Below are 27,072 nucleotides of genomic sequence, written 5' to 3' on the forward strand. Positions count from 1 at the left end.
CCAAATAAAGAGCTCCGAATAATCACTCTGGGTTACCCACAGCCTTTCAGAACATAGGTCAAACGGTTATCTGCAAGGAAGTTAGGAGGACTACTTATTAAAGAAATCAAAACATTTGGTGACTTTAAAATGCCTCCCCCCCCCACCCCCAGATGGTTGTGGTACACAATAGGCATTTGTTTCCAGTCTGTGGGGGGCATATTGAACTCTGTTTTACTTAACTCCTAGGGGCAAAAGACCTGCCTTCCAGGAGAGATAGACAGACGTCTTCTGATCCTTGTGCTTGCTTACAGTTAGCCTGGTCTGGGTCCTTCTTTATTTGTGTTTTAGGGGAGTTTATGGTCTTGCTGTTGTCTTTTAGTCAAAGACCACAAGGTAAAAATTTAAAGAACAGCTTTGTTTTAACGGAGAAAGGGACATTTGTTTTGGTGGCACTGCCCTGGGCTGGCAGGCTGGAGCTGGACCTACAAACACGAATATGAAGGCCAGAAAAGCTAACTTGGGGTCTCCTGATGGTTGTAAAAGTGGCAATATGCCCGTTATTTTCCTAGCTGGCAAATCTCTGTGTGGGACAGACAATCTGGCAGCTCTGGAGTCCAGCACTAGTCTCGTGTAATAGTGTGAGCTCACTGCCCTACAGGGCTGCAATTCCAAATTTTCCAAAGGATGTGAGTTCCCCCCACTGTGAGAGCCCTTGGAGTGGGAGCCAGAGCCCTGCAGAGCCCTGTGCACTGCCCCCCTCAGATGGTGCCCGTGGCTCCTTCAGCCCAAGCTCCTCTGCACAGGTCTTCGGTCAGGAAGTGCTAACCATCCCAGGCAGTGGGAGACTGCCAAGACCCATTCCACGTTTCTGTTAGCCTTTTCCACGAATTGCCTTAGAGTAACTAGCGATCACATTTAACCATATCTGTACGGGATTTGGGAGTTGCGTAGAGCACTGCTAGAAAAGCATCAGTGAGAAGGAACTACTGCACTGATCTTTTTTTTTTTTTTTTAAGGATAATCCTGTCAATTATGGAGTGATTTTGCAGCCATGGGTAAATGTCCGTCCCTCCAGCTGTGTGATGCACCCCGGGCTCACCACATTCAAGTCAAGGCAAGGCCGGGGTGCGGGCTTCGCGTCCCAGAACTACTCTAGGACCTGCTCTAATTCACACGTAGGACCCCAACAACCAGTCCTTGGTGTCAAATCAGACTGAACTGCAACACGAGTAAAGATGCTTATTGGGAGCTCAGTGGTCTTTTGCAGAACAGAAACTGCGAACCCTTCCACTCGTGAGTAATGTGCTGAAGGAGGAGGAAAGAGCATATGTTTTCCTTGGCTTGTAGGTTCATATAGTGAAGCTGTGAGGTTCGACATAATTAAATTACTGCTGATATGCAGTGTGACTTGTTCACAGACAAGTGGCATTTGACTGGGAGCTCGGGCTGCACCACAGCTGACACACACCCGTCTGCAAATCCTTGGCAGAAAGTCTTCTGATGTTTTCAGGCAGAAAAAAGTAAAACTTGGAAGTTTTTGGTTGGGGGGGGGGTTCATTTTGCATTGTTCTCTGCCAAATCATGGGCAATCCTTTCAAATGACCAGAAACCTACAGACAAGCTTGGAAAACACTGGGAATTAATTCTTTCTCTTGATTCTCTTTTCCGTGTCCAAGCCATCTGGGAGAGGGAGGAGGATAGGGACCTCCGTGTTTATAAAAGGGAAATAATGATGCATTCCTGCAGGAAAAAAATAATGGTTTATGGCCTGCAACTTGTTACTCATTTTCTCTGCCCCTTTCAAGTGTCTCTTCCTGAGTTAAGGGCTATTCCTTTATGGTTCCTACCTCTTTTTCAAAGCTGGGTTTTCTCATGTTACTTTGCGTGACAGCCTGACATGTTTATTTATGAAAAAAGTAAAGGGGCCTCTGTATTTGAAGTCGATCCACAAACCTGGCTATTCTCATGCATTGACTGGAACCAGGAGGGTAACCTGGTATGGTGGCCCAAGTTCTAGGTGTGCCAGGCTTGCCAGGGCTGAACCAGACTTATCAAAATGACAATTAAAAAAAAAAAACGCAAAATTCAGTTATCTTCCAGAAATATTTTTCAAGTAGGATTTTTTTAAGCGTGGAAGGCTACCAATTAGCCTTCTGTAACCTCTTTCACAACAGTCAAGGGGTAAGATAAGTTGGTCAGAGCTAGAAAATAAGATATTTCTGGTTCTGTGTATTAGTAACTTGCTTGAGAACTTCCTGGTTAGATTCAGAGAAGTGCAGAGGGAAGAAGTCTTCCTGTCTTCCCCAGCAGATGCTGACAGTCAAGGAGGCCATGACTACCTCCCAGGAAGCTGACAAGCCACAGCCTCTCAGGGAGCAGCAAGGTGCCCACTGTAGGGATGACTGAAGGAAAATGTGAAAGACACGTAGAAAATGTTTTTTTTTAAATGCCTATGAGTAACGTCAAGGACCCTTCCCCCCCTCCCCCAAACAAATCAAACTCTCTAAAAGTTCCTCAACATTTTAAAAGGGAACTGGGTTGTCAGTTCCGTTCAATCCTCAACCTCTGGCCAACACTATCTAAGGTGACATTTTTCTTTGAAGTGGATGCTTCTGATCCGCTGAAGCATCCAGTCCCCAGTGGTGAGGAGTAAGCTTTGATGGTGCTACACAAACTCACTAAAGAGAAGAGAGAAAGGTCCAAATTCTCCCCTTGGGAGAGTTTATTTCTGAGGGTCAGAGAGAGGAGGGAGCAAGACCATAACAGGTTCAGTCTCTGAGGTCCACAGGTTGATTTTAAACCACCTGGCTGGGGAGATACGTTATACAAAGTAGTGTCACGAAGGCACCTAACAGTTTCCAATCCCTAATTGTGCTATCCATGGACACTCTATGGTCTGTAGTTGAAAAGAAAGTTGTGAAAATGACTTTGCTCAGACAGGAAGCCCATAGATAGGGCCGTAAAAATGATTCCAGAGTGTTCCCTCATGTCTGACTCCCTCTGTGCTTGAAAGACCAGACTCGGACAGAAGGTGAATAAATGAAGGTCTGTCCAGACTTAGGCAACCAATTCACCCGTGGTCAACTGATCCATAAAAAAATAAAACGATCTGATAACATTCAGGAGTAAGATTTTCTTTTGCTTGTTTTACTACATTTTGGATTTGGATAATAAGGGTTTTTTTTTTTTTAAGTCATTTTTCTTTGGAAAGTTTAATATGTGCCTATCTTGAAAAAAAAAAATCTTCCTTCTAAGTTCTGAGTAATTGGTGGTTTCCTCAAGCTTCATGGAAAATCTGCCCTGATATAACTCAAACCTGCAGGGGAGGCAGAGGCTGAAAAGTTTGCTTTCCATTTTTTCTTCCCAGCGTTTATTGTAAATGTATTCTTGGGACAACCATGGACAACACTGTCATCATTTCCAGTAGGCACATCTGTTTTCCTCTGGGTTAATAACTTTTGTAACATGCATTATGTTCAGCTATATATATCTGTTTTGGGGGAACGTTTTTGTTTCTTTTCACCATTTTTGAAATCTCACGTATTATGTTTTAAGTTTTTCGCACTGGTACAACATTAAATAAACTATTTAACTTAGGTGAACAAGCATTGTCACAAAGAGGTTCAGCCAGAAGACTTCATTTCGTCATTTCATGGTTCAAAAGATAACAGAGTAAGTTGTTGGAGCAATGTATTAAATGTTATTATTCAAAAACACTTATTAAGTACCTATTTTTGTCAACAACTCTGCTAGGTGCTGAAAAAAACAGAGCTGAAAGGTAATCCCTGCCTCAGAAAGCTCAGTGTCAGGAAATCAGCCCCACAAGGGTCAGTGGTAGGATGGAAAAAGGACACCAGGGGCTTCTGGAACACAGTGGAGGAAGTCTAGTCACACCCAAAGGGGAAGGCTTCCTGGAAGAAGGAGACTCTTGGCGGGAAAAAGGCATTTCAACGTTAATTAAATATAGTCCGACAAGAGATGAGAACATTCTAAGCACTAGGGCAAGAGTATGCAAAGACCTTCAGGACTTAGATGCCATGGCTTACTTATCCCAGGAACTGTGAGTATTTTGAGATGATACAGCTTAGGAAGTGGCAGGTAGAGCTGGTGGGCTTGGCATGCCACGCTAATAATTAGAATTGTGCACTGCAGGCAAGGGGAAGGTGTTGCAGAATTTCAAGAAGAGAGTAACAAGAGTTCAGAGCAGGGGGAGAGGCAGGCCACAGGCCCTGGAAAACAGACCTGGGGGAAACACTTCAGACTAGTCATTCATTTAACAATTAGGTTAAAGAAAGAACTTAAAAGTCAGCTAAAAGTAGAGAAGCTAGATAAGAAATGTTTGTTTAAGTTTGCCAGCTTTAATGTGTATTTAACTTGGATGGTTTAACTTAGTGTCTTTGAAGACATTACTTGGGTGGCAAGTAAAGTAATTCATTATTGCAGTTATTTGTCAGAGTTTCTAATAAAGTACTTGGGACATTTCGCTCTTAAGAGATGAATAGTCCAGTTAAAGGATAACTCATTAGTAGAAAGCCCAGGGACAAACTGATGTGACTAGTTATTCGAAAACCAAGTGACAAAATAAAAACTGAAATGTGTCAGGAGAAAATAACCTTAATAGAAATCACAAGGTTAAGGCTAGACTCAATCTCTGCATGAGTACACTTTAGTGAAACTTATGGGTCAAGACCCCAAGTGATAATAAAAAAGATTTTGAAGATATAACAAAATCCAGAATTTGGCGCGTGATCGCTGCCGTATTATTGGGGCCAATAACGTGGAAGGAGTCGATCAGAATCTGAAGAGTAAGGGCAATTAGATAACTCAGCCTAATAACATCATTTGGTACAAGCATACAAATTGACTTAGTCTAGCTGTACAGCGTAATCATGTTAAATATGATATAATTATACCACAGGTTCACCGGAAGCATAGTTTCATTACGTCAAGAAAAGACATTATTGAGACTGAAAAACCTAACATAAACGTGTTTGTTTTTACTGACTCGTAAGGCTGAATAACAAAAGATAACATATGGTAAACAGCAGAGGTTCTTTTGGTTTTAATGCTGCTCTACCTCCCAAGAAGAATAAGCCCTAATAAATCTTCCAAAAAAAAAAAAAAAAATGGGAGCAAAGGGGAGAGAGGAGAAATCACTCTAAAACATAAACAAAGGCCTTCAAATTGCACACAGTCAAGGTAACACCATTTCCAAGTGTAAGCAGACACTGCCTTCCCCAACGCAGAGTTTACTATTGGGGATATTTTCAAAGGCAAGACACTTGGGGTAAACAGCGCAACAAGAACTATTTTATTCAAAGCCTGCAAACATATGGAACCTGTTAGGGGGCTGGTGGCTGCAGAAAGAACTACAAACGAGTTTAAGAGACACCTAGGCTGTCTCAGAAAGGAAGGGAAAGAGGCGAGGGTGGTTACAAAAGCAGAGTGGGCCAGAGATCAGTCAAATGGGAGGGAGACAGGCTGTGGGGCAGATGGTCTTTTCTGTTCCAAAATGTTCAAAGTTAGGGACACTCCTTAGCACACTTTTATTTTACACAAAGAAGGAATTAAGAAGAAACCAAAGGTCTGTCAGATTGCTTTCTGGATTTGCTCGTGTCATTTCTTTGATACACTTTGCTTGTTTATATAATTCATCTGCCGCCTTCTTCCAACTGAAGCCCTCACTGGATGCTCTCTTCATAACCCTCAGGTTTTAATGTAAAAATGTAAACTAGAGTAAGGCACTTGTTTGCCTTGTACTGTTATCTACATGACATATGTCATCTTCCTCTGAAAATTTCCTGGGAAGATCAAGATTCGTTTTTTGCAATGCTCATTTATTGACCAACTTTAGGACCAGTGTAGACCATGGAAATGACAATTAAGTAATTTTTTTTACAGTATTTTTCACAGCCCATTAAAAGTTAATGGACACAAACAAAAAAATAGTTGCGCTGGCTTGCTTTGGCATAGTGGAATAATGACATCTGATGAGTGAAGCTCACCTGAATGGCAACCTGGCAGGAAAGAAAAGCTCCCTAAGATATTTTTACAGGCCTCACACAGCTGCCAGCTATAAGCCGATATTCAGTGTCGTTAACCAAGCTCATAGGTGGTACAGGGCCTTTTCCTAGACACCATAAGAAATATAAAGCAAGCAAGAGAACCACTTCTTTGAAAAGCTTAACTCCAAATGACCAGAATAAATATCTAGAAACACAAAAGGCTCTATGAACAAAAACAGATCAATTCTATATAATCAACAACAGATTGGAAGTTGGGACTTGACCCAATCAGGTTGGTGTGTATGTAAAGAATGACACTTAATATACAGCACACCTGGCCAAATACAGCTATTCTAGGTTCAGGGCAGGAACATACAGGTACATTTTGAGATAAGTTGTGGTCAAGGTCTGCAAGGCACAAGTAAGTACCAACCGAACCCCACCTGAGTTCCTGGCATTCTAGCTTCTGTAATACAGTGGGGACCTCACAGGACCTGCACTTCTCAGTGGGTTATGTGTAAGGGAAAGTGTGTGGGAGGAGGATTAAGAGTGGGTCTTCAGACCCAATTTATCCCATAGAGACAAAGTTTTCATTCAACAAAAGAAAACTCGATGAATGCCTCTACTATGTACAACACATTAACAAAATTATAAAAACAGTTTTAACAGAAAAAAATCCTTTAATTTTTATGTTCAAATATAAATTAAATGAATACAATCAAAATAGTTCATCTTCCACTGAAATTCATCTAGAAGGACTCATGCCCTTACCAGTCACTATGATCTAACTGACCAAAATAATCTGCCCTGAAATCATTATTTATTTTTTATTACAGATGCAACAACTGCAGATACACCATCCAGTTAGGACAATTAGGAAACCATGAGTATTGATCCAGAGGCTGTGGCTCATGTATCTTACTGGGAATATATTTTATGGACAATCTACCTTCGCTATTCTTTCTGCATCTTGCCAAAGGACCTACTTATGAAACTGAATGACAAATAGTGCTGATTAAACATAAGGAGTGATGACAGAGAGAGAGCAGGCCAGGCTTTATTTTAGGGTTGCTCAAGGCAAAATGTAATAAGGGAAATCTTTTCAAGTCAAGGAGGTGCCAGCCAGAATAAAGCATGGCTTTGGAGACTGGCTTCACCACCTAATAGTATTGTGACTCCAGGCAAAAATCTCAACCCAACTGACCTTCCCTTTCTTTACCTGTGAAACACTTCATATTCCCTTGAAGGTCGTCATGGGGAATAAACAAATGAAAGTGCTGAGTACAGCAACTGACACAAAGATGAACCAAAGAGTATGTCCATAAAGACACGGAATAGCTTTTTAAGCACAGAGTGGAACTTCCAAAAGCTGAGTCCTTTGGCCTCTGTTCTAGGATGAACTTAACATTGTGCCAAACTCATTAAATCCAGATGAGTGGCAAGTAATAAATGAAATTTAGGCACCTAAATAACTCAGACACAAAAAGAGCTTAAACACTATTTTCAATTTTTCCTGTTATTTATCTAATTTAGAATTAAACTTAACTTACTGTCCAGCCCAGGGGATCCCAACTTGTCTGCATTTTAGAATCACCTGGAGAACACATGGAAAATATAGCCAGCTGCCAAAGGTTTTGCTTTAATGAGTTTGAGTTGATGGCTAGGCACCAGTTGTTAAATCATGTTCCCCAGGTGATTCTAATGAACAGCCAGTGCCTAGAACCACTAGTATAGCTAACCACACTTGGACTATTTCTAAAAAATTACACTCATATGTATTCAGAGCAGTGACTCAGAACAGGTTTAGCTGTCCGAAGAATCTTATTTCAGCCTACTCAAATTTGTGGCCAGTATTACCAATGCACTCCTTTCTTTAAGAAAGAGAAAAAGCTAAAAAACAAAACAAAAAACAAAAACCCTACATATTTAGTCAGAAGAGTTTGAATGGAAGAAAATCCACAGATCAAAATTCAGCAATCTTTTTTAAGATTGAAAAAATGAGCCCTTTGGTTTGGATAAAAATGAGCCATGCCACATAGATTTCCCATGCAATTATGTAAGAGGGAAAAGTATTTTTTTAAGGCCTTTTCTTTTGCATTTATTCTCTCCCCCCACCTTTTTTTTTTAAGCTATAAAAAGCAAAGACAACCATCTGAAAGACAAACCTGAGGCATTTCTCCTGATTACATGGTTTTCCAGTTCAATGGAATGTGATACAGTCCTCTTTCAAAGAAAGTCACCGTGATTGGAGCACTGGTAGTGGATCAGTTCGCATGGACCCTATTCTAACACTCATTTACCTTACCGAGTGACCCTGAGCAAGTCGTTTAACTGGCCTCCAGGCAAAGCAAATACATCCTCTGTAACATGCAATCAGTACACCCTACCAGGTTCTGGGAACCGTATCATTTTTCATGAGCCACTTACCAGTGTGCTGCCATCGGTCCAACGGAAGTCATGTTCAAACATCTTGTCATTGAGGCCTATCCACTGATAATCATGCCCCACACCTAGGAGAAGGGAAATAACAGATATTTTTACTACCTTTCCCATATATGGATGAAATGTAGCAAAGAAAATTATTTTCAGAGTGAATCATGCATCCTCTTTTCTGGCTGGATTTTTGTTTAGTTGCTCATAAAAATCTCTCATAGTCTAACTATCTTTTGTTCTTCTGCCCAATGTGCTTTAAACTAAAAAACTAATTCACAAAGACTGAGAAACAGTAAAGTATCAGACATAAGAAAACAATTTCTCTTGCAGTTTACTATAATTAATATTTTTCCATCCTTACTCATGATAAAAACTTTCCTATATTATTATTATTAAGCTATGCCATTGGCAAAAATTCAGTGACCCAATAAAATGTCACAGATCATTCCCATGCTAGTCTGGCTTTGGAAACCACATGTTTCTTCTCAAGGCACTTTAAACAGTGAACACCTAGACGAGACAGTTCTACCAAATTATCTTCAAAAATAATTACTTTCATCATGAGATGAGTTGCTGGCAAGAATATCATGCAAAAAGTCACAATGAGCCTCCATACAGATTGCAAATTAACACTCAGACTTCTAAAAGACGGCAGGCACTATGGGAACATATTTAATAGAGCATCAAACAATACTTGATAAGCAAAAAACTTGTAGATAACCACTACATAAAAGCTAGCCACCCTCCTCTTTGCTCTAGTTGAAGGAGTTCTTCAACAGCTCTGGTAGTAAGTTTCACTGGCTTCCAGTCTCCATTTTTTTCATGTTCTTAATAGAAAGCCCACTTTCTATGGCCTAAAACCATTAGCAGCTTGGATGAGAACCAGTTTTGTGCAGAGGGTAGGATTAGGGTGCTGCCAACAATTACAATTTTAATTAGTCGGATAAAAATAACTGAAATAAAAATAAGGAATAATGAAAATACAAATAATGAAAGCAATTTTCTCTTTAAGGCCAGACAACATATGCACATCTTGGAACTAGAACTACAAAGGCAGCCATGAGAAGAATGAGATGGAAGGAACCACAAGAAGGGGCCATTTCCAGAAGACAGAGAATGACCAAGTGGCAGGGTCACGGGACTCAAGCTATCACATGCCGTCTCACCCAGGACTGCTGGCAGACCAGGAAACGCCTTCCTCTGTTACAGCTGAGTGTTTCTCAAAGTGGGGGGGACTCACGTGGGGGGGAGGGGTGACTTCATGTAGTTGAGAGATTTGAGAAATTGAACCACAATGGAGAAGGCTACATCTGTAGAATGGGATACGGAGAACACTAAGAAGATGGGGTGGCCCAGCGAAGCTTCAGGAAGCCTGCGTGTGTTTGGTACGTACGGTTCACAAACATCTGTTCCTCGTGAGACAGGATGCTTGTGAGATGCGCGCCCTGCAGACGGCATTCCCGTTCAGCTGCGTCCCACGTGCGCCGATGGGCGAAGTATTTGTAGCACTGGCCTTGGAATTTGTGCCAGCCGTAGTCACACGTCTCTGTGTCTGGAAGAGACAAGGCAGGGGCTCCTTAATCTCACCCACGTCACTCACTCTGGCCTCATGGATCTAAGCATGAGGAGGAAGGCCTAAGCTGGCATCAACGCAATGGCCCTGAAGTTGCGTATTAATGCAATTTGGTGGCGATGACAAAGGATGACAAAGACAGCTGACTCCTGCCGAGTGGGTGGCTCTACGTCTCTGGACCAAAAAGGCAAGGAGCTAACTGCAGTTTCCTTGATTAGAGCCAGTTTCAGCAGGAAAGCAAACGGGGAGAGGGGCCAGACCAAACTTCTCAGGCCCAGTGTCTACTGACTCCCCGGTGAAGGACCCAGGGCGAAGTCCTCACCAACACAACTTTTCTGAAGAGAATCATTCAAGTGATAAGATAAGAATTCCAGCTAATAGGATTATGAATGCTCTATTTGAATAAGGACTTCAAAGGCTCTGTGAGTAGTTCCTCTACTACTTCCCAGAGAGAGAGCTGGGTGGCCACAGGCTCTTGTCAAGATTTACAAAGAGAGCCAAAGAATCCTTCACCGGTAGTCAGCATCTGGGATGTCGCTGGGACTGCAGGCCTCCTTCCCCCAAAGGAGAGGAAGGAGAGGGGACTCCCCGCGCAAAGGCACCAGTATGTGAAGTTTCTTAAGAATGAAACAACCTCAGTTCTTGAACGGCATGCCCCACGCTCTACTAGGCCGAGCACACACGTCTGTGTTTATGTACGTACGTGTGTATTTTCTCTCCTGTAATGAGCACACTATAACCACTATCCCAGTGGGGGATGAGAGCATTTTTTAAATCCTAAATTTTACACTGTCAGGAAGCTTCAGCTGTACTATCTAGATTCTAGGTTGCCTGCTTTTAAATATTTTCACAGGACTCTCTGTGTCTCTCATGAATGAATGAATGAATGAATGAATGAATGAATAAATAAATAAATAAATCTATCTTTAAAAAAAAAAAAAGGGTGACACCTGGGTGGCTCAGCAGTTGGGTGCCTGCCTTCACCCCAGGGTGTGATCCTGGAGACCCAGGATCTAGTCCCACGTCAGGCTCTCTAAATGGAGCCTGCTTCTCCCTCTGCCTGTGTCTCTGCCCCTCTCTCTCTCTCTCTCTCTCTCATGAATAAACAAATTAAAAAATCTTTTAAAGTATATATATTTTCATAGGAAAGCGGCCTGGCTCATTGTCCTATACTCTTGCTAACAACCTTCCCACAGAGTCGTCCATGCACGGGTGGGGTCAACAGTATGTATTCAGTGATGATCAGTGGAAATGATTTCGACTATCACAAACACACCTCACAAAAGTACCGAGCTAGTTACATGCAAACACTGACAAAGCTGCAACGTTTATAGAATTTTAGGCACCCAGAAAACTTTCCAAACTACCTAAGAACCACCCTCCCTTCCCCTAATCTTACTGGTTGCCGAAGGACACAAAAACCTTCTAGATGAAATAAATGCTTGCTTCATACGTCAGACCTGGTGGCCAAACTGATAGCCACATCATCTCCTGACTCTCACACCATTCACTCCTTTTTCTATAATTGTGGGAAAGTATGTATTCGGAGAGATTTTCATGTTTTCCTAGCTCCAGGGATTTCAACCGTCGTCATACAACAGATGCAGCTTATCTCAGAGAGCAGGCTTTATTTCAGTTTAGTCTACTGGGCGTGTTGTTTAGTTACAGCCAGCTGACTAATTGGTTTAAAGACTGTGCACTGAAAGTTTTGACTTTTATTAAAGTGTTGGTGGAGACCACCAAATCCCATAGGAAAAGAACCAAGGCGCAGCTAGACGGTTTAGCATAAAAGTAGCATTCAGCCCCCAAGGATGAAGTGCAATCTGGCTACTTGGATGCAGTAATTATCCTTTTGCGATGTTCCTGTGGAAGAATTTAGAGGTGAGGTAGGAGGGGTGGCGAGAAGAGCAATCTTCATATATCAGGGAGTTAGTTTATAGGGGAGGAGAATTGGAAAGATTTTCAGAAAACTCTTACTGCCAAAGTCAGTCATGTGTTATTATGCTAGCATAGCTTGCCCTAACCATAGAGATTAATATTTATTTTAATACACAGCTTAAAATCCTAGAGGATCCCTAACATATTGAATAAGGCATTAGAAAAAAATTCTTCTATGCACTCATATCTTCTGTTAACCCAATAGTTTTAGTTCGGTCGTCTTTCTTTGTGTTTTATCATTAAAACAGATGATCGTTAAGTACTTTTCTCTTAAACCAAAAAACCCCAAATGATCATAAAATTTAGATGCACGGCCACACCACTGCTACAGTGTTTTTCTCAGTCAAAAAGGGTGTGTATTGCTATCAGAACACAGGTCCCAAATGGGACTGCTTGTTTGTTTATTCATCTGTGCTATTGAAACCATAGATTTATGTTACTAATGGTTATCAATACATGTGCAAATCCCACTTAACTGACTGTTTATTGAAAGAAAAAGCCAAATATGCACGTGAACTTACTTAACTTTTATTATTCATGAATTCACTAAATGCATAATAAAGGCCTAGATATCAAGCAGCATCTTCTAGGATGCTATTCTGATAGGAGTTATCAGAAGTCTTTTTTTCCAATCTCACCTAAAAATAATGTGACACACATTTCATTTATTAAAAGCAACACATTGGGATGATATTTTTGTAAAAATCATCCGACATATGGAAATACTTATGCTTGAAGACTACTACAGTGCATAGGTTACATTACAAAGACCCAGATTTAGTTTTGTGTGTGTGCTGGCTGCCTGTGTGTGTTGGCTGTGGTGAGGGATGGTATGACGCCTCCTGTTCATCACTACAGAAGCCAAAACTATCACTTTTAAACAACTTTACTATAAAAAAAAAACAATTTTACTAAAAATGTATTCTCTTTATGTCATGCAGGTAATGTTTTCAATATCTAGGACATACAGCCGTCAAACCCTAAGAAACTGTCAACACTTAGGCACTTCTTGCTGGCAAACTGCATCACTGACTTCGGTTTGGGGCAACCTGTGTGTACAGAATTGTCCCCATACTGTTCTAAGATCCCCTTCTAGGTTTCATATCAGTTATCATTCTACCCAAATAGGTCCCTTACTCCAGAGCTGCTGGGAGTTGGGAAGTTACTAATGCAGAGAAGAAAAGGTCAGCTGAAGAAACAACACAGTCATCACTGAAATTTGGATAGAAAACTGTTTAGACAACAATGCTGCTGGTAATGAAAAAAACATTTGTTCTTAGGCAACCTGAAAAGAGGGGAAAAAAATCTTTCAGGGTCCTGGCAATAAATCACAGAAGCACAGCTGCATCGGGTAAACAGCCTGGGATAGCTGTTTCTTAGCAAATAATGTGGATGAAAGCACACTTGCTTTAAGACAAAATAGAATGTACCTGAAAACTAAGTGATACCATGAATGAGAGGGGGAAAAAGGAAAACCGTTTTTTTGTTTTTTAAGATGTTATTTCTTTATTCATGAGAGACACAGAGAGAGAGGCAGAGACACAGGCAGAGGGAGAAGCAGGCTCCCTACAGGATTCCAGGACTCCAGGATCACACCCTGAGCCAAAGGCAGACACTCAACCACTGAGCCACCCAAGTGCCCAAAAGCAAAACCTTTTTAATTTACACATAAGTAAAATGCTTATCTGTGAGAGTTACTTAAAAAGTGTGTTATTAAGATATTTAGAAAAACGTGGGCTTTATAAGGCAGCCTAGGTTCATTTTTCCCACTCTCCAATTTACTAGCTGTGTGATCTTGAACATATCATTTTTCCTTTTGGAGCCTCAATTTCTGGCCCACTTACCACATAGAAATACTGTCAACTAAACGAAATGATGTACCTGGGAACATTTGGTAAACTATGAGGCATTCAACAAATAGCATCTCTTTTTATTCCCTGCCAAGAACGATGCTGAGTCACCAAGACTGGGGACGTTATCTAGTTTGCTCCAAGTTCCACCTCCAGTACCCAGGATAGCGCTCAGAAGACAGTAGTAGGTGCTCAGTAAACATTTGTTGAATGAATGATTTTTTGAACTGCTCCTTAGACTTGGAACTTGGAAGCCAGAATCACTTAAGCACACGTGACATTTCAAGTATCTCACCCTTTCGTTTTCTTCAACAAATGGCCTCTTTCTTACTGTTTTCCTTAAGAAGAAGATCTTGCCCGGCCAATTTTCATATTTACCTTTTAAATTCTAAACAGACTCATTCTACGCAAGAGAGAGAAAGAAAAACCTACAAATGGAGCCATCACTCACCCTCTTTGATTGGCAATTCAATACATGCTGCTTTAGATTTTGTTCTAATTGTGGTGATGTCTGGATTAACATTGTAAAGCAGAATGCGCAGCCAGAACAATGTGTCTGAGTGTCTAATACGTTTTCATTCTGTCTGGTGGAACGGGAGTTTGGCACTGGGCGCTTTTGTCAAAGCCAAACCACCGCATGACTTTAAGTAAAGGAAATCGACATTTCAAAGCTGAGTATGCTGAATGTGCAATCTGTTTCTGATTGATGACTAGGAAATGTTACCATTAACCACCTAAAATACACTCTCAGGTTGGCCATAAAATACAAATTACAGGGATCATGAGATTCAAGCAGTCATGAACACAGGCCTTTGTTTCATTCAGAAAAAGTAGATGCTTGTGTCATAGGAAAATTGCCTGTTGACCAGATGTACCATACCTTTTACATGACATTTGCTAAGCCAAAGCTAATGTGTTCTAACAACTATAGCAGTGCACTTTCTAGAGATGACTGACTATGAGAAATGGGCCCATTGACTCTCAAATGCTTGGGAGGAGAAAATAAAGGCAACTAGCATTGAACTTGATACTCCTTGTATCAAGGTGTACACTACACCTTGCATACTACAAGCCATCCAGGTGGATTAAGGTCAATGCCTAGTTTGTCTTCAGGAAGAATACTTACAACACGTTCCTTTTGTTGGCTAGATGACCTTAAATTCTGCTCAGCGTGCCTGTGTGCAATTCTGTTTTATCAGCAGAACAGTAGTGATTAAGGCAATGCTATCTCTCAGGGGGCAGGGGCTATGGACACATAAGGAAACCGAACACACTTAGGTAACCTGTGAATATCCCCTGTAGGAACAAACATGCAGTATGGCCAGCTTGGCTAAAGCCATCCAAATAATGATGACGAAAAGCTGTCTAAAATAACATTTGAAATGAAATCCATACTGTTCATCCTACAGATGTTGCAACAGCTCTTACCTTGTTCACAAAGTGCACCAACGTAGCTCGGAAGGCAGAGGCACCTGAACGTATTAAAACCATCCACACACGTGGCTCCATTGCGACAGGGGTTAGAGTGACATTCATCGAAATCTGAAATCAAATCAGAAAAGGCCATAAGAGTACTTTCAGAAAAGGTCAAAGGATCCTATTTAGTGTAAGGTTGCCAGATAAAGAACAGAACAACCAGTTATATATGAATTTCAGATTTTAAAAAATATTAATTTTTCACTACAACTATATCCCATGGTACATATAGGGTTAATTACACTAAAAAATAATTCTTTTTTAAAATCTGAAATTCAAACTTAACTGACCTTCCTTGCACTGGATTTCCTAAATCTGGTTGCCCTAAGAAAATTCCGGAATTTTCAGATGAGGGTCAATATCTCCATTGCTTTTAGATGGTCACATGAGTTCTAACATGGACATGGACAAAGAATTCCCTGGTCTTCCCACCCTCAATAGATCCCGGCTCATGTTCTGATTACCTCACCTGTGCAATACTGAAAATATGTCATTGGCCTGACTGCCTCTGGGCCTTTCCCTTTCCAGTACATCCTTCATTCTGCTGATTGCCATCTCCGTCAAACATGGTCATGACAATTTACTCTTTGGCTTCCAAACCTTCAATAGATCCCAACTGCCCAGGACAGAGATCTTCCAAGTGTAGTCCCTGGACCAGCAGCAGCGGCATCACCTGAGAATGTCAGAGATGCATGTTCCCAGGCCCACCCCAGACCTACAGAATGAGGCCCCGTGGGGGATGGGAATAACAACTGGTCCTGTAGAAGTCTTGCACATGACTTTGATACACCCTAAAGTCTCAAAATCACTCTACTAGAGGAGGAGGTAAACTTGTCAGTATACTGGATTCAGAACCTTCTCAGACCTATGCAGATCGAGGCTGCTTTCAAGGATTTTCTCCCAATATGCTTCTCTCCCCCAAACCCATTGATAGGCATACCTGAATACTTGCAGTCGCCCAAATGTGTTCTGCGATTTGTGGTGTCTGTGCTTTTGTTTGCTGTGCCTGAGTCTCCAACCACCAGCTATCAAAGTCCTCCCTTCAAGATCTATAGTAAATGCCACCTTTTGACCCAGACCTCCATGATCTCTGATGAAATTGATGCTCTATTCTCATAGCATTTTACAATTCCACTAAAAATTTAATTTATGCTCATAATTTAGAAGAAAGTTAAAATATATAAATATATATAGTAAAATACATTTCCAAGAGGTATATAATGTATTGCTACCTAAAGAAATGACCTAGGTAATGATGATATTATATAGTAGTGATACCAAATGCTTTTATGATGCCAGCCACTGTTCTAACCGCTTCACATATATCAACCCATTAAATTATTTTAAATGGGTTCAAATGTAAAACAGAATGGGGGCCAAAGAGATGCTTTTATACATATATATGTAAATATGATTCTTAAGATGTAATTATTCCTCAAATGTTATCTATTGCGCTCTCTCTATCCCTACTAATTAGCACACAGAATTTACTAGCTCTATTGACCTGGTCTTTTCTTTTTTTTTTTAAAGATGAGCACTCTTTTAATATGAATGTTGAGGATTTTATCTCAGTATTTCTGTGCAATCTAAAGTGTTATCCATGGGCCTTCTTTCCTCAATCGTAGGAGAAAACCATTACGGTACCTCTAAAAGGACCACCTGGCCAATGTATTCCCATCCTCTGTTTTCTCAGAGGACAGGTCTATCTACATTTAGCCAAATCTAAACTGGGGTCTTTTTTTCTTCTTCTTTCTTTCTTTCTTTCTTTCTTTCTTTCTTTCTTTCTTTCTTTCTTTCCTTTCTTTCTCTTTCTTTCTTTCTTTCTTTTTCTTTTTTTTAGAAAAGGAAACCTAAATAAAAGTGAGAGTGAAGGGAACTGATTCAGTAAAAAAAAAAAAAGATATTTCCAAAAAAAAAGAGGACAGGACAACAACCTCAAAACTTCTTAAGGAAGAGATGGGTTAGGCTGGCCTCTGGATCTTGCCCACCCCACCTCAGAGGAGCAAATGAGCTCACAACACAAAAACTGAACTCCCTCATTTTTAAAATACAACCTCTTAAAAAAAATTTGTATTTAAATTGATTATTAATTTGTAGATGTTGGGAAATAGAGCAAAATATTTCCCTACTATTGATGCAACTTTACACTTGTAAAGCCTATCTACAAAAACTATAAAAAGACACAGTTTACCTCAGTAAGCTTCACTGAGTTTTGGGTATCTTAACAAAATTCAGTAAACACCTGTCCCCAGACTCTACTTAAATTACTTTATGATTTTAATGTCATTTAAGAAATAATTCATATACACATGGGTTTCTCTGAAATCCTTTGAGCATATGAGTTCTGCCCCAGTACATCTTCTGGAAAAGCATTGCACTCTTTCAGACAAGAACATCTTACCAAGCTCACACTGGTCGCCACTGAATCCTGGCACACAGGTACATACGTAGGAAGTTTCAGTAGGATAACAGGTGCCTCCATTAAGGCACGGGTTCGTTTTACAACGATCGGGTCCTACCATGTGCAGGAAAGTAAGAAAGGCAATTAGGCTCATATCCAGGTTTCAATGTTTTTTAGCATAAATTGCCACTTATTGCTACCAAAATACAAGCTTTACCATAGCAATTTAGATACTACGCATAAAAATTAACATTAACTTTACTCTCTGGAGTGTTTCTTGGCATTATAACTAATTGTTACAAAATGCATCTATTCATTTCTGGGATTCAATCATCATTATTTTTAAACAATATTTTGTACAGTATCTGGCAACTAATATATTCTACTGCAGATTTAGTTGGCATGATAATGGCAATTGATTTTAGTCAAAAATGATTACACATATGTGCACAGTGAATGGAAAATGTATTCTTTTAAACGAGGTTAGTTCATGTGAAATGGCTGGATACACAAAACATGCATTCTGTTTAGCAGTTTGGCTTGTTATCATCATTTGAATTATTATTGCCTTTTACCACTTAATGCTCAGAAACTGTTTTTCTTCGAAAGTGTGCACTGAAGTCTCTTCTGCTACATTAATATGCTTTTTCCAAAAACACGTTCCAAATGTACTCCTTTAAACTATACTTGAAGAAAAGCAACACACAAATTAAACTCTACTGTATAAAAACAAACCCAAAGACAAAAATCTCACCTAAAATGAAACCCCCAATTTTTTTGAAACCCCCAATCTTTATTACAGTTTTCTTATTAAAACACAAATAAAATCGACACTCTCAGAAGATAAATGTAAAGGCCAGAGACACAAATTTCTGAGGAGAAACACTTTAAAATATGTTTCCTAGACGCAAATACTTTTACAATATTTCAAGCACATATATTAAGTCTGTAATACTGCTTAGATAACTGTATTTACGTGAGTCACTTATATTTATTGTTTGAGTACTTTTTCAGAATTGCCTATGCTTTTAAATGTTTAAAAGTCCAGATGAGAGTTGTGGAAGGTGTTACAAAATAATTGAAATAAATAGGCTACATATGGAACAAAAACCATATTTCCGAGAATCTTCAGTCCCAAAACCCTGAAATAATTACACATGAAAAAAGTTATCTACCTTTGAAACACGAACTTAAGGAATATTCGAATAAGCAGGCACTGCTCTAGAAGGTAACTGAGCCTTTCTACACAAGAGAGTCAAACTCAAACTTTATGAGTGTTAAGTAAATTCTGGACTAGGAGAAAGACTTGATAGAAAGTTCACATGTGCGGGTTCAACATTATAATCAGGTTAATTCAGATGCCTACACCTACTCTTCAGAAAGGACCCCAATTTTTTGAAGACTCTTTCTCCTATAGTTCTAAAAATATGTAAAATCTCCCTAGCCATTCTAGCCTTCTGGCTTTGAACGTACACTGCTTATATGTCAAGGATGCCGTCAACAACACATCTACAGGCTGCCCTCAGTGCAAAACCAAAATGACACTTATGTGACAGTGCTTGATAAAACTGTGATGTGCCACACGAATGTGAAGTGCTATTATTATTCCCACCACAGACTCCAGACACCATGCTGAGAGTATGGGACAAGGACTTGGCAAGAAAGTGGATCTTTCTGTGAACCTAAAATAGTTTAGATTAGGAGAAAAGTTTTGTTTTGATGAATTTTGTTCTTCCCTAAACAGTTTGTATTACTCTCTGAAAGCTGAACCTGCGACAGAGAAACCAGGCAATCCAGAGTGAGCTGCTGTTTACTGAATTCGCCTAAAGTCACAATTTGCTTTGCAATGAAGACGCAAGCTCTCATTCTAGAGAAATAAATTGTGGTCTGGATTACTGGTACACATTTCTCATCCACCTGTCAAACCTAACTCTCTATGACTTACCAGTGATTTCTGTATTGTATTTTCACCAACCTGAAGTATTTTCAACTAAATTATAAAAGAATAAATATTGGCCAGATTACTAGGCTATCATTTACAGATTAAATATAGAGTGACAACAACAACAAAATCCATCAACCACCTCTGATTAATTTTATTCATAAAATACTTCAAGTCATTTATAAAAGTTGCACTTTATGATTGATTATTTTACTTTATCTGAAGCACAACAAACAGAAGCATTAATGGCACAAAAGATAATGTTGAAACGATCGGGAGAATAATTCTAGGTATAGCCATGCTGTAAAACATATTCATTAATATAAAACATATTTTCAACAACACAGCCCTTGAAGTACGGATTTTTTTTTTTCTCTTTTTCTAAGTAGTGGCTAGGTGGTAATGGCTATTTGTGGATTTCCCTGACATTGCTATTTAATTAACATTACTAGAAAACACCATTAAAATAGACTTCAAGACTATCAAGACAGATTAAAAGGAAAATAAGTAAAAAAAAAAAAAAAAAAAAAAAAGGAAAATAAGTCCTACAAAGTAAATATTCCAAGATTTCTGGTTTACAAATCATTAAATATCAATTATTCATTTTAATACTATATTAATTGGAAACCAGTAAAGAGCAATGAAAAGACCATGGCTTTGGAGGGGAGCTGATCTGGGTTCAAATCCCACCAATGCTATGGTGTGTGTGGCTATGCAAGCCTGGGCATATTACAGAACTTCTCTAAAAATCCACATCCCACCCTTTTAAGTAGGGATAATAATATGGGGATGATGATAGTAAAAATACAGCAATTTTATGAAGATCGTATAAGAGAGTCTGTACGAACAAGTATCAAATTCGTGCTTTCTGTCCATTCAGTAAAAAAAAAAAAAAAAAAAAAAACAGAAATCCTCTTTTGACAGGCAGGGCGCAAATACATACCCACTCTGGCTAAGCACTGTGTTAGAAGCATTACGCAGACTATCTGGAACAAGGAAATTACATAAAAGTATGAACTGATAACTGGTATTACACAAACTATATGAATGTTTATTTGAATTATTTACTGTTCAAAAAGTTTTAAAGGCCTAACAGATTTTGATATTGCTGTAATAGCACCCATCAATGGGAGCTTTTTAAAAATTGGAGTTTTTTTCCTGTTTTTAAAACAAGATGTATAATAAGGGGCATATGGCAAAGCAATATTTTACTAATGAGTAAAAGCAAATTGAAAATAAATAAATAAATAAATAAATAAAACCAAATTGAATTTTTACACTATTAACAATTTCACTTTTCCTATGCCGCAATTGTACGTTGTTTCTAAAACCCAGAAAAATACAAAGAATATCTATGAAGCCCAGAAATAATCTACACTTACTTTCTCTGCATCCAATTATGGACTCAATAATGTGGCCTGTGCTGTTGTCATGTGCATAATATAGAAATCTCCACTGATTTAATATCACAATAAAAACCATATGCATATATGTGTTAGGACCAAGGGACTGTTTCCAAGTTTGGAAACAGATTTATCAATGTTGTGACCTTACCTGGTAAATAGACTGCTGTGCCTTCCACTGACTCTTCATTAATGCCAATCAGGAAACCGGTTTCATTAGAAGTTTCCAGAAGGGAAAACGACGGTGTTGCGAGCTCAGTATGTAACTCTGCAATGCTTACTGTGGCCTGATTATTGGAATCAAGAATCCTCGCTGATACTTGCTGGTCAGATGCTGCTACTGTGTAATCCTCCCCTCCGATCAAGGCTGCTTGTGTTTCAGGGTTTATTTCCAGAGAGGAAGGAACGGTGGGCCTCTCAGAAGTCTGTGGGCTGGGCTGAGGCATGACATCTGCCTCAACTCCATAAACTGCAGAAGCAGAAGTAGAATGTGGCCACAGTGTAGCACCTTCTAACTTAATTTCACCTGCAGTTGTGACCACAGTTCCAGCCTCGGGTGTTCTAACATGGTTCTTCATTGTCTCTCCAGACAGTTGAATATTGGTTTGGGTTTGAGAACCTTGGAGAATCTCAGTTCCTTCTTCAGCAGTCGGCTTTGTGGGAGAAGCTTCTGTTGGTTCTAATAACTTAGGATTACTTTCATCTTCTGAAGGCTCTAATCCAGTGTCAGGAGATAAGGATGGAGGCTCGGTTATGTGAAAGGGCTCTTCGCTCGATGATGTGAAAGTCACTTCAGTGTCTGCAAGTTTTCCTGGAGACCCGTGAGCCATGCCAGCATCTGTACCAGGCACAGCACCGGCCTGGGGGCCCTCTGCCTGCTCAGAGGCTCCGCTGCCTACGTAGCCGGTGAGCGGAGATGATGGTGTTTGGAAGGACAACTTGGCAAAAGCTGAAGCTGCCGATGCTGTATCAGTGTCATCCGAGGGATTGGATCCTTCTATCACGTTAGGTGCCTCTGTCAAACTCTGAGCCATATGGTGGATAGTACCAATACTTACGTAGGGTGTAGGATCGATCAGTGCCTCCTCGGCTCCTGATGAGAATTCTGGCTGGAAAGAAGGAGCTACGTATTTCTTTTCTTCATACTCATCCTGTGGCTCCAAGTGGCCCAATGTTGATATAACTTCACTTTGGTCTGCAATAGCTTGACCGTCAGACAAAGTACTTGATTCGAAGGTGTCATCCAGGGCTTTTGCTTCGCTTTTTGGTTCCTCGGTCTCTGGAGTAACTGTGGCAGATGGACTAGGGATGGGCAGGGAGGTCGCTGTGGGAAGCCAAATATCTAATTCTGTTTCTGTGCTGGGAACAGGGATCCTGGTTGTGAAGATAAAGCCCGTATGGTCTAAGCGGCTTCTGTCTTCCGAAGGCATCGATTCACTATGCGTTGTCTGAGTGTCATTAGCCAGAAGAGTGTCACCAGAGCCCTCGAAGTTTTCTTCAGTTAAAGAAAGGTTAACAGCTGCCTCATACTTCTCTTGAACTTGGGCGCTTTCTTCACTGCTGCCATGGGGTCCGGCTAGTACCTCTGGATCTATGTCCGTCTGCATCCCAAGGATGTCTACATATATAGGTTTAGTGTGATCGATATCTATGATAGTATTTTTATCTGATGTCAACTCAGGGAGATGTTCAAGGATGGTGCTCTCTGTAATTGTCAGTATTAAATCCTTGTCCTCTTTGTCCAGATCTATAATAATGTTTTCAGTGGTTGTTCTTCTGTTAGGCTTGACAGTGGAATCCTCAAACCCTTTGACATGGTCTTGGAAGCTATCTGCAGCACCTTCTGTGGACCTCTCATATGACCTTGTGCTTGACAGTGTGCTAGTTGGAGCAGGGGAGCTTTCATTCTGCTCTACATGAAGAGGCAGCAACACTGAAACTGTTGGGAATCCATCAACAGTAACAGCTTTAGCACTTGGAACCTCGGGATGTTTTTCCAGGGATCTATCAGAAACAAATGTGGTGCTTCCTTGCCTGCTTGCCTGAGTAGTTCCAGAAGTGTGGACTAAATCAACCATATCCAGTTCCCCAGATCCCTCTCCAGAATGTTCATAAAGCAAGTCAGACGGTTTAGGTGCTGATGTAACAAATCCTTTGGCCATTTCAAGACCGTAAGTTCTAGCCAGAAAGTCGGAGGGAGGGGTCGCTGTTTCTTTTGTTTCTGCCGTTGGAGAATTCTCGTTAGAGACTGGTTCGGTCATCGGTTGTGGTCTACTAGTCTGGATTTCTTCTGCCCAACCGTGAGTCTCATGTTGGGGATGTTCAGCATCTGTGGAGAAAGTGAGAGGTGCCGTAGAAGGTCCTGCAGTTGTGGTGTCACTTACAATTTCTAGTAAGGTCGTGCTGGATGCTGTCTCACTATCTTCAGAGAGGCTGTCTGTTTTGGAGATGGGTGGTCCAACTTCGTGTGCTACATTTTCCATTCCCTCATAGTCTTCCGTTGTATTGCTTATGTGGCTGGTTTCTGAACTCTCCATTTGAGAAACCTGGGGATATAATGTGCTCATGATTTGTTCCATTTCAGTAAAATTCACTGGCACTGTAGTGGCCAAAACTTCTTCTCCTGATCCCAGTCCAGAGAATAAAAGATCAGTGTCTGCCTCTTTAATTATTGGCGTCACAACTTTGGGAAAAGGTTTTATAGTTTCCTCCTTTTCGACTGGAGAATCTGTGACTACACTTTCAGCTGATACAGATTCAGTCACTGAGGTAGTAGCTAAGAAAAGATGGGATTTTTCAGTAACTTCAGGGAGAGCAGTATAGGGTCCCAAGCCTTTTGCATCTGGATCTGGAGTAGACACATCAGTGAAGGAAATGCCTTCCTTCTCCATTTCCTCACCAATACTGTCAGTTCTCTTCATTGTTAGCGTAGAATAATCTGTGGTTCGGAGTCCAGTTTCAGTAAAGGTTTGTGAATCAAAATTTATTTGTTCTGGTGCAACAGAGCTTTGAGGGGATTCAAAAGAGTTTGGTTCTTCAATCTCTTCCTCTGATGCTGTCTCACTTTCAGTTCCCTGCTGTACAGGGTTGATTTCTTGCAGGGACCATAATTTGGCTGGCTCCATAGTCTGAGGAAAGGTCACTGAAACCGTGCCATCTACTCTCACTTCCCCTTCGGTTGTGGCTGCTTCAGTACCTTCAGCTTCTGCGGTTGGTAAAACGGTGGACCTTTTATTGGCATCATTAATAGCACCTTCTTCTCCCAATCCTTGGTCAATAAATGGGGAATCTGTACCAGAAGCATTTCCCATGGTACTGGGAAACACGTGGTCCACAGAAGTGCTTGCTGAGACCAACTCCTCACCTGAGCCCTCAGCTGAGGCTGTCAACTCTTCCCAAGGGAAGGCGGAAGTGCTGACGGAGGTGCTACTAGGTCCTTCCGGGTCAGCTCTGTGGTTGCTATGATCTGAAGCAGGTACTACAGATGATGAAATCTGGGTATCTTTAGATGCTGCATCCCCAGAGCCTTCCATCATTACTGTTTCTTCTTCTGTAGGATAAGTTACCGTTGAGTACTCTCTAAAGTCACCACTGAAATCTTCTTCCAAGGGAAAATCTGTAGAAAAGCCCTTTATTTCTGGCCCATGATTTTGTTCTCCCGAGACTTCTGAAATCAAGTTTTCTTTGAATGTTTGGCTTGTAATTTCAGCAACCTCTCTGTCCATTACAGTACTCAAAACTAATCCTGTCGGCTCAAAAGGGAATATAGTTTCCACATGGGGAGACAAAGTGCCAGCTGCTTCCTTTTCGGTTGGAATTCCAGACTCTAAATTTAATGAAAATGAAGCAACAGTGGCTGTTTCTGGGTCAGCAGCAGCTTCTCCAGAGCCTGGCTCCAGAGAGAAAGAGATAGGCCTACCCGGAAGAGTGGACAGCCCTTCCTGAAACCCAGGTTGACTGCTACTGCTGGGCTTAGCAGTCTGTGCCCCTAGATGCTCTAAAACACTCGTTTCCGTGGAGACAAGAGCAGAACTTGTCATTGCCTTTTCAGGCTGTGTGGGTTTTGTGGAGGACATAAGACTGTTCCTGGTAGCAGAGGCTGAATGGCTAGATGTCACTTCACTCGAGCTTTCTAAATCAGAGGGTAAAATCAATTGATCTGATCTCTGTGTGGATACATGTACCTGCTCTGTAGAAGCTGTGCCTGTGGTGCCCTCTTCCTCCTCCTCTTTCCTTCTCTTTCCCTCAAGAGGTGGCCTGAAGACCCACTCAGGTGTGTCTGTTTCCCCTACAAATTTCGTTGGTGCTACTTCTGTGGAAGGTTGTTGAGAACTGGAATGAAAGGTGGTTGCAGGAATATCAGAAAGACTCTCTGTGATCATGGTCTTGCTAGTGGCTAAAGTAACCAGCGTATCTGTAATATTTCTCTGTGATAAATCAGTTGCCACAGTGAACATTGTATTTGTATCTTCTTCTGTTTCCCCAGAGCCTTCCGGGAATGGAATTGAAGGACTCCCCGAGAGCTCTACATTTTCTTGAGGGGCTATTTCTACCCAGCTTTCTACAGTGGACAATGGGCCATGAAGGAGGACATTTCGTGTGAAGGTGACTGATACGTCCTCTGAAACATCTGCCGACACAGAACTTGGGACTACATTTGGAGCAGGCGTGACCGAAGTACTTTTTTCTGCCTCTTCACCAAATGTCACCTCAGTAGCCTTTGAAGAGATCATTTTTTGAGACTCCTGATCAGTAGCAGCATCTCCTGAGGACTCTTCAGAAAACAGAGGTACATGTTCTATAGGTTCATGGACCAGATTATCAAGCTCAAGGCCTCTCTCTGGGGTCGACTCTGGCCCGTCTGTGGCTTCTCCTTCATGGAATGGGACTGTGGGGAAAACATCAGGCTCACCACCTGAAAAGTGTTCTGGAGTTTCAGGGTAAGTCTCAGGCCTCCAGGTCAGTTCAAGCGACTCAGTTGTTTCTTTTGATTCATTAGGCTGCACGGCAGTAGACAATCCATTCTCGGCTACCACAAATGGATGTGTTTCACTTTCACTGCTATGTGAAAAATTTTGAGAAGGTGCCACACTCTCAAACTGGCCACGCCTTGCCTCTGCTGCTTCTGGGTCCTTGGGCACGGTGGTGACTAGCTGTTTCCCATTAATGTACTGCACTGATGGGGTGGTCGTTACGTCGGTGGCGTTGGTACACTCTTCGTCTTCCTCTTCATCCTCTTCACTGTGGTACAATGTTATTTCAATTAACTCAGGTAAACTTAGAACGTGCTCTGGATCTGTTTCTTCACTACAAGGTTCATCTTCTTTAGACTCTGAATCTATTGGATGACCAATTACACTCAAATCACTCATTCGACCTGAAAGAAACAAAGAGTTTTCACAATACTTGAATAGAAGATTTGGCAGTGTTGAACAGAAGAAATCGATAGCAAGCCTGGCTGATCACACTCACGCACACAGAGGATTCAAATCTTTTCACATAAAGTACAATCACCCTTCAACACATGATTCTCAGTCTCCAAGTCTGCGGATTCACATGAACAATAGGAGAAGTAAATCCAATACAAGGTCATAGAAACACGTTATGGAAACTCCTCAACACGTTTAACAAAGCTACAGCCTTCAAATGAAACAAGGAGTCACATATGCACATTATAATCGTGAAATGTGGGAATTCGAATGTGTGTGAACTGAAAAAAAGAAAAAGAAAAATTAAGATCATCTCACCAGATCATACAGAAAAGTTGAGTGACTGTCGGTTTAGGTAAGGGGAGGCTGAGACGCCCTCTAGTCAACAAGGAAACGAGAAGAGATTTCTTCTCTTGCCATAATCTATCTTGAGAAGTTCAAGAGAGGCTTCTTTATGGTCCTTCCACAGGGCAACAGCAGCCCCTCCCCAGTGTAACAGTGAGACAAGATCTAGAGGCTAGGCTGCAGCCACAGGCCGGACGCGAGGGCAGGAAGGCCTGGGGGTGGGGGAGGGCTCCGCGCAGGGACAGCTCACTGCCATCACCAGGAAGGAAGAGCCCACCACACTTTACACCATTGT

General features: G+C 41.0%; 1 protein-coding gene across 4 annotated transcripts in view; it reads right to left on the reverse strand.

The window, feature by feature from the left end:
* The window catches only part of VCAN (versican), a 110,680-nt gene that overhangs the window by 17,433 nt on the left and 66,175 nt on the right, over positions 1 to 27,072 (reverse strand). For 2 of the 4 annotated variants that reach the window (XM_077866083.1, XM_077866085.1), the window contains 5 exons: positions 21,155 to 26,380; positions 17,659 to 17,772; positions 15,210 to 15,323; positions 9,814 to 9,972; positions 8,415 to 8,497 (listed from right to left, as the gene is read on the reverse strand). In XM_077866083.1, the coding sequence (XP_077722209.1) occupies positions 8,415 to 8,497; positions 9,814 to 9,972; positions 15,210 to 15,323; positions 17,659 to 17,772; positions 21,155 to 26,380 (5,696 nt within the window). The remainder of the gene's footprint in view (positions 1 to 8,414; positions 8,498 to 9,813; positions 9,973 to 15,209; positions 15,324 to 17,658; positions 17,773 to 21,154; positions 26,381 to 27,072) is intronic. The other 2 variants (XM_077866086.1, XM_077866087.1) reach the window with 1 other exon arrangement.

Source organism: Canis aureus, chromosome 2 (genome assembly GCF_053574225.1).
Source record: "Canis aureus isolate CA01 chromosome 2, VMU_Caureus_v.1.0, whole genome shotgun sequence".
In the NCBI taxonomy this organism is placed as follows: domain Eukaryota; kingdom Metazoa; phylum Chordata; class Mammalia; order Carnivora; family Canidae; genus Canis; species Canis aureus.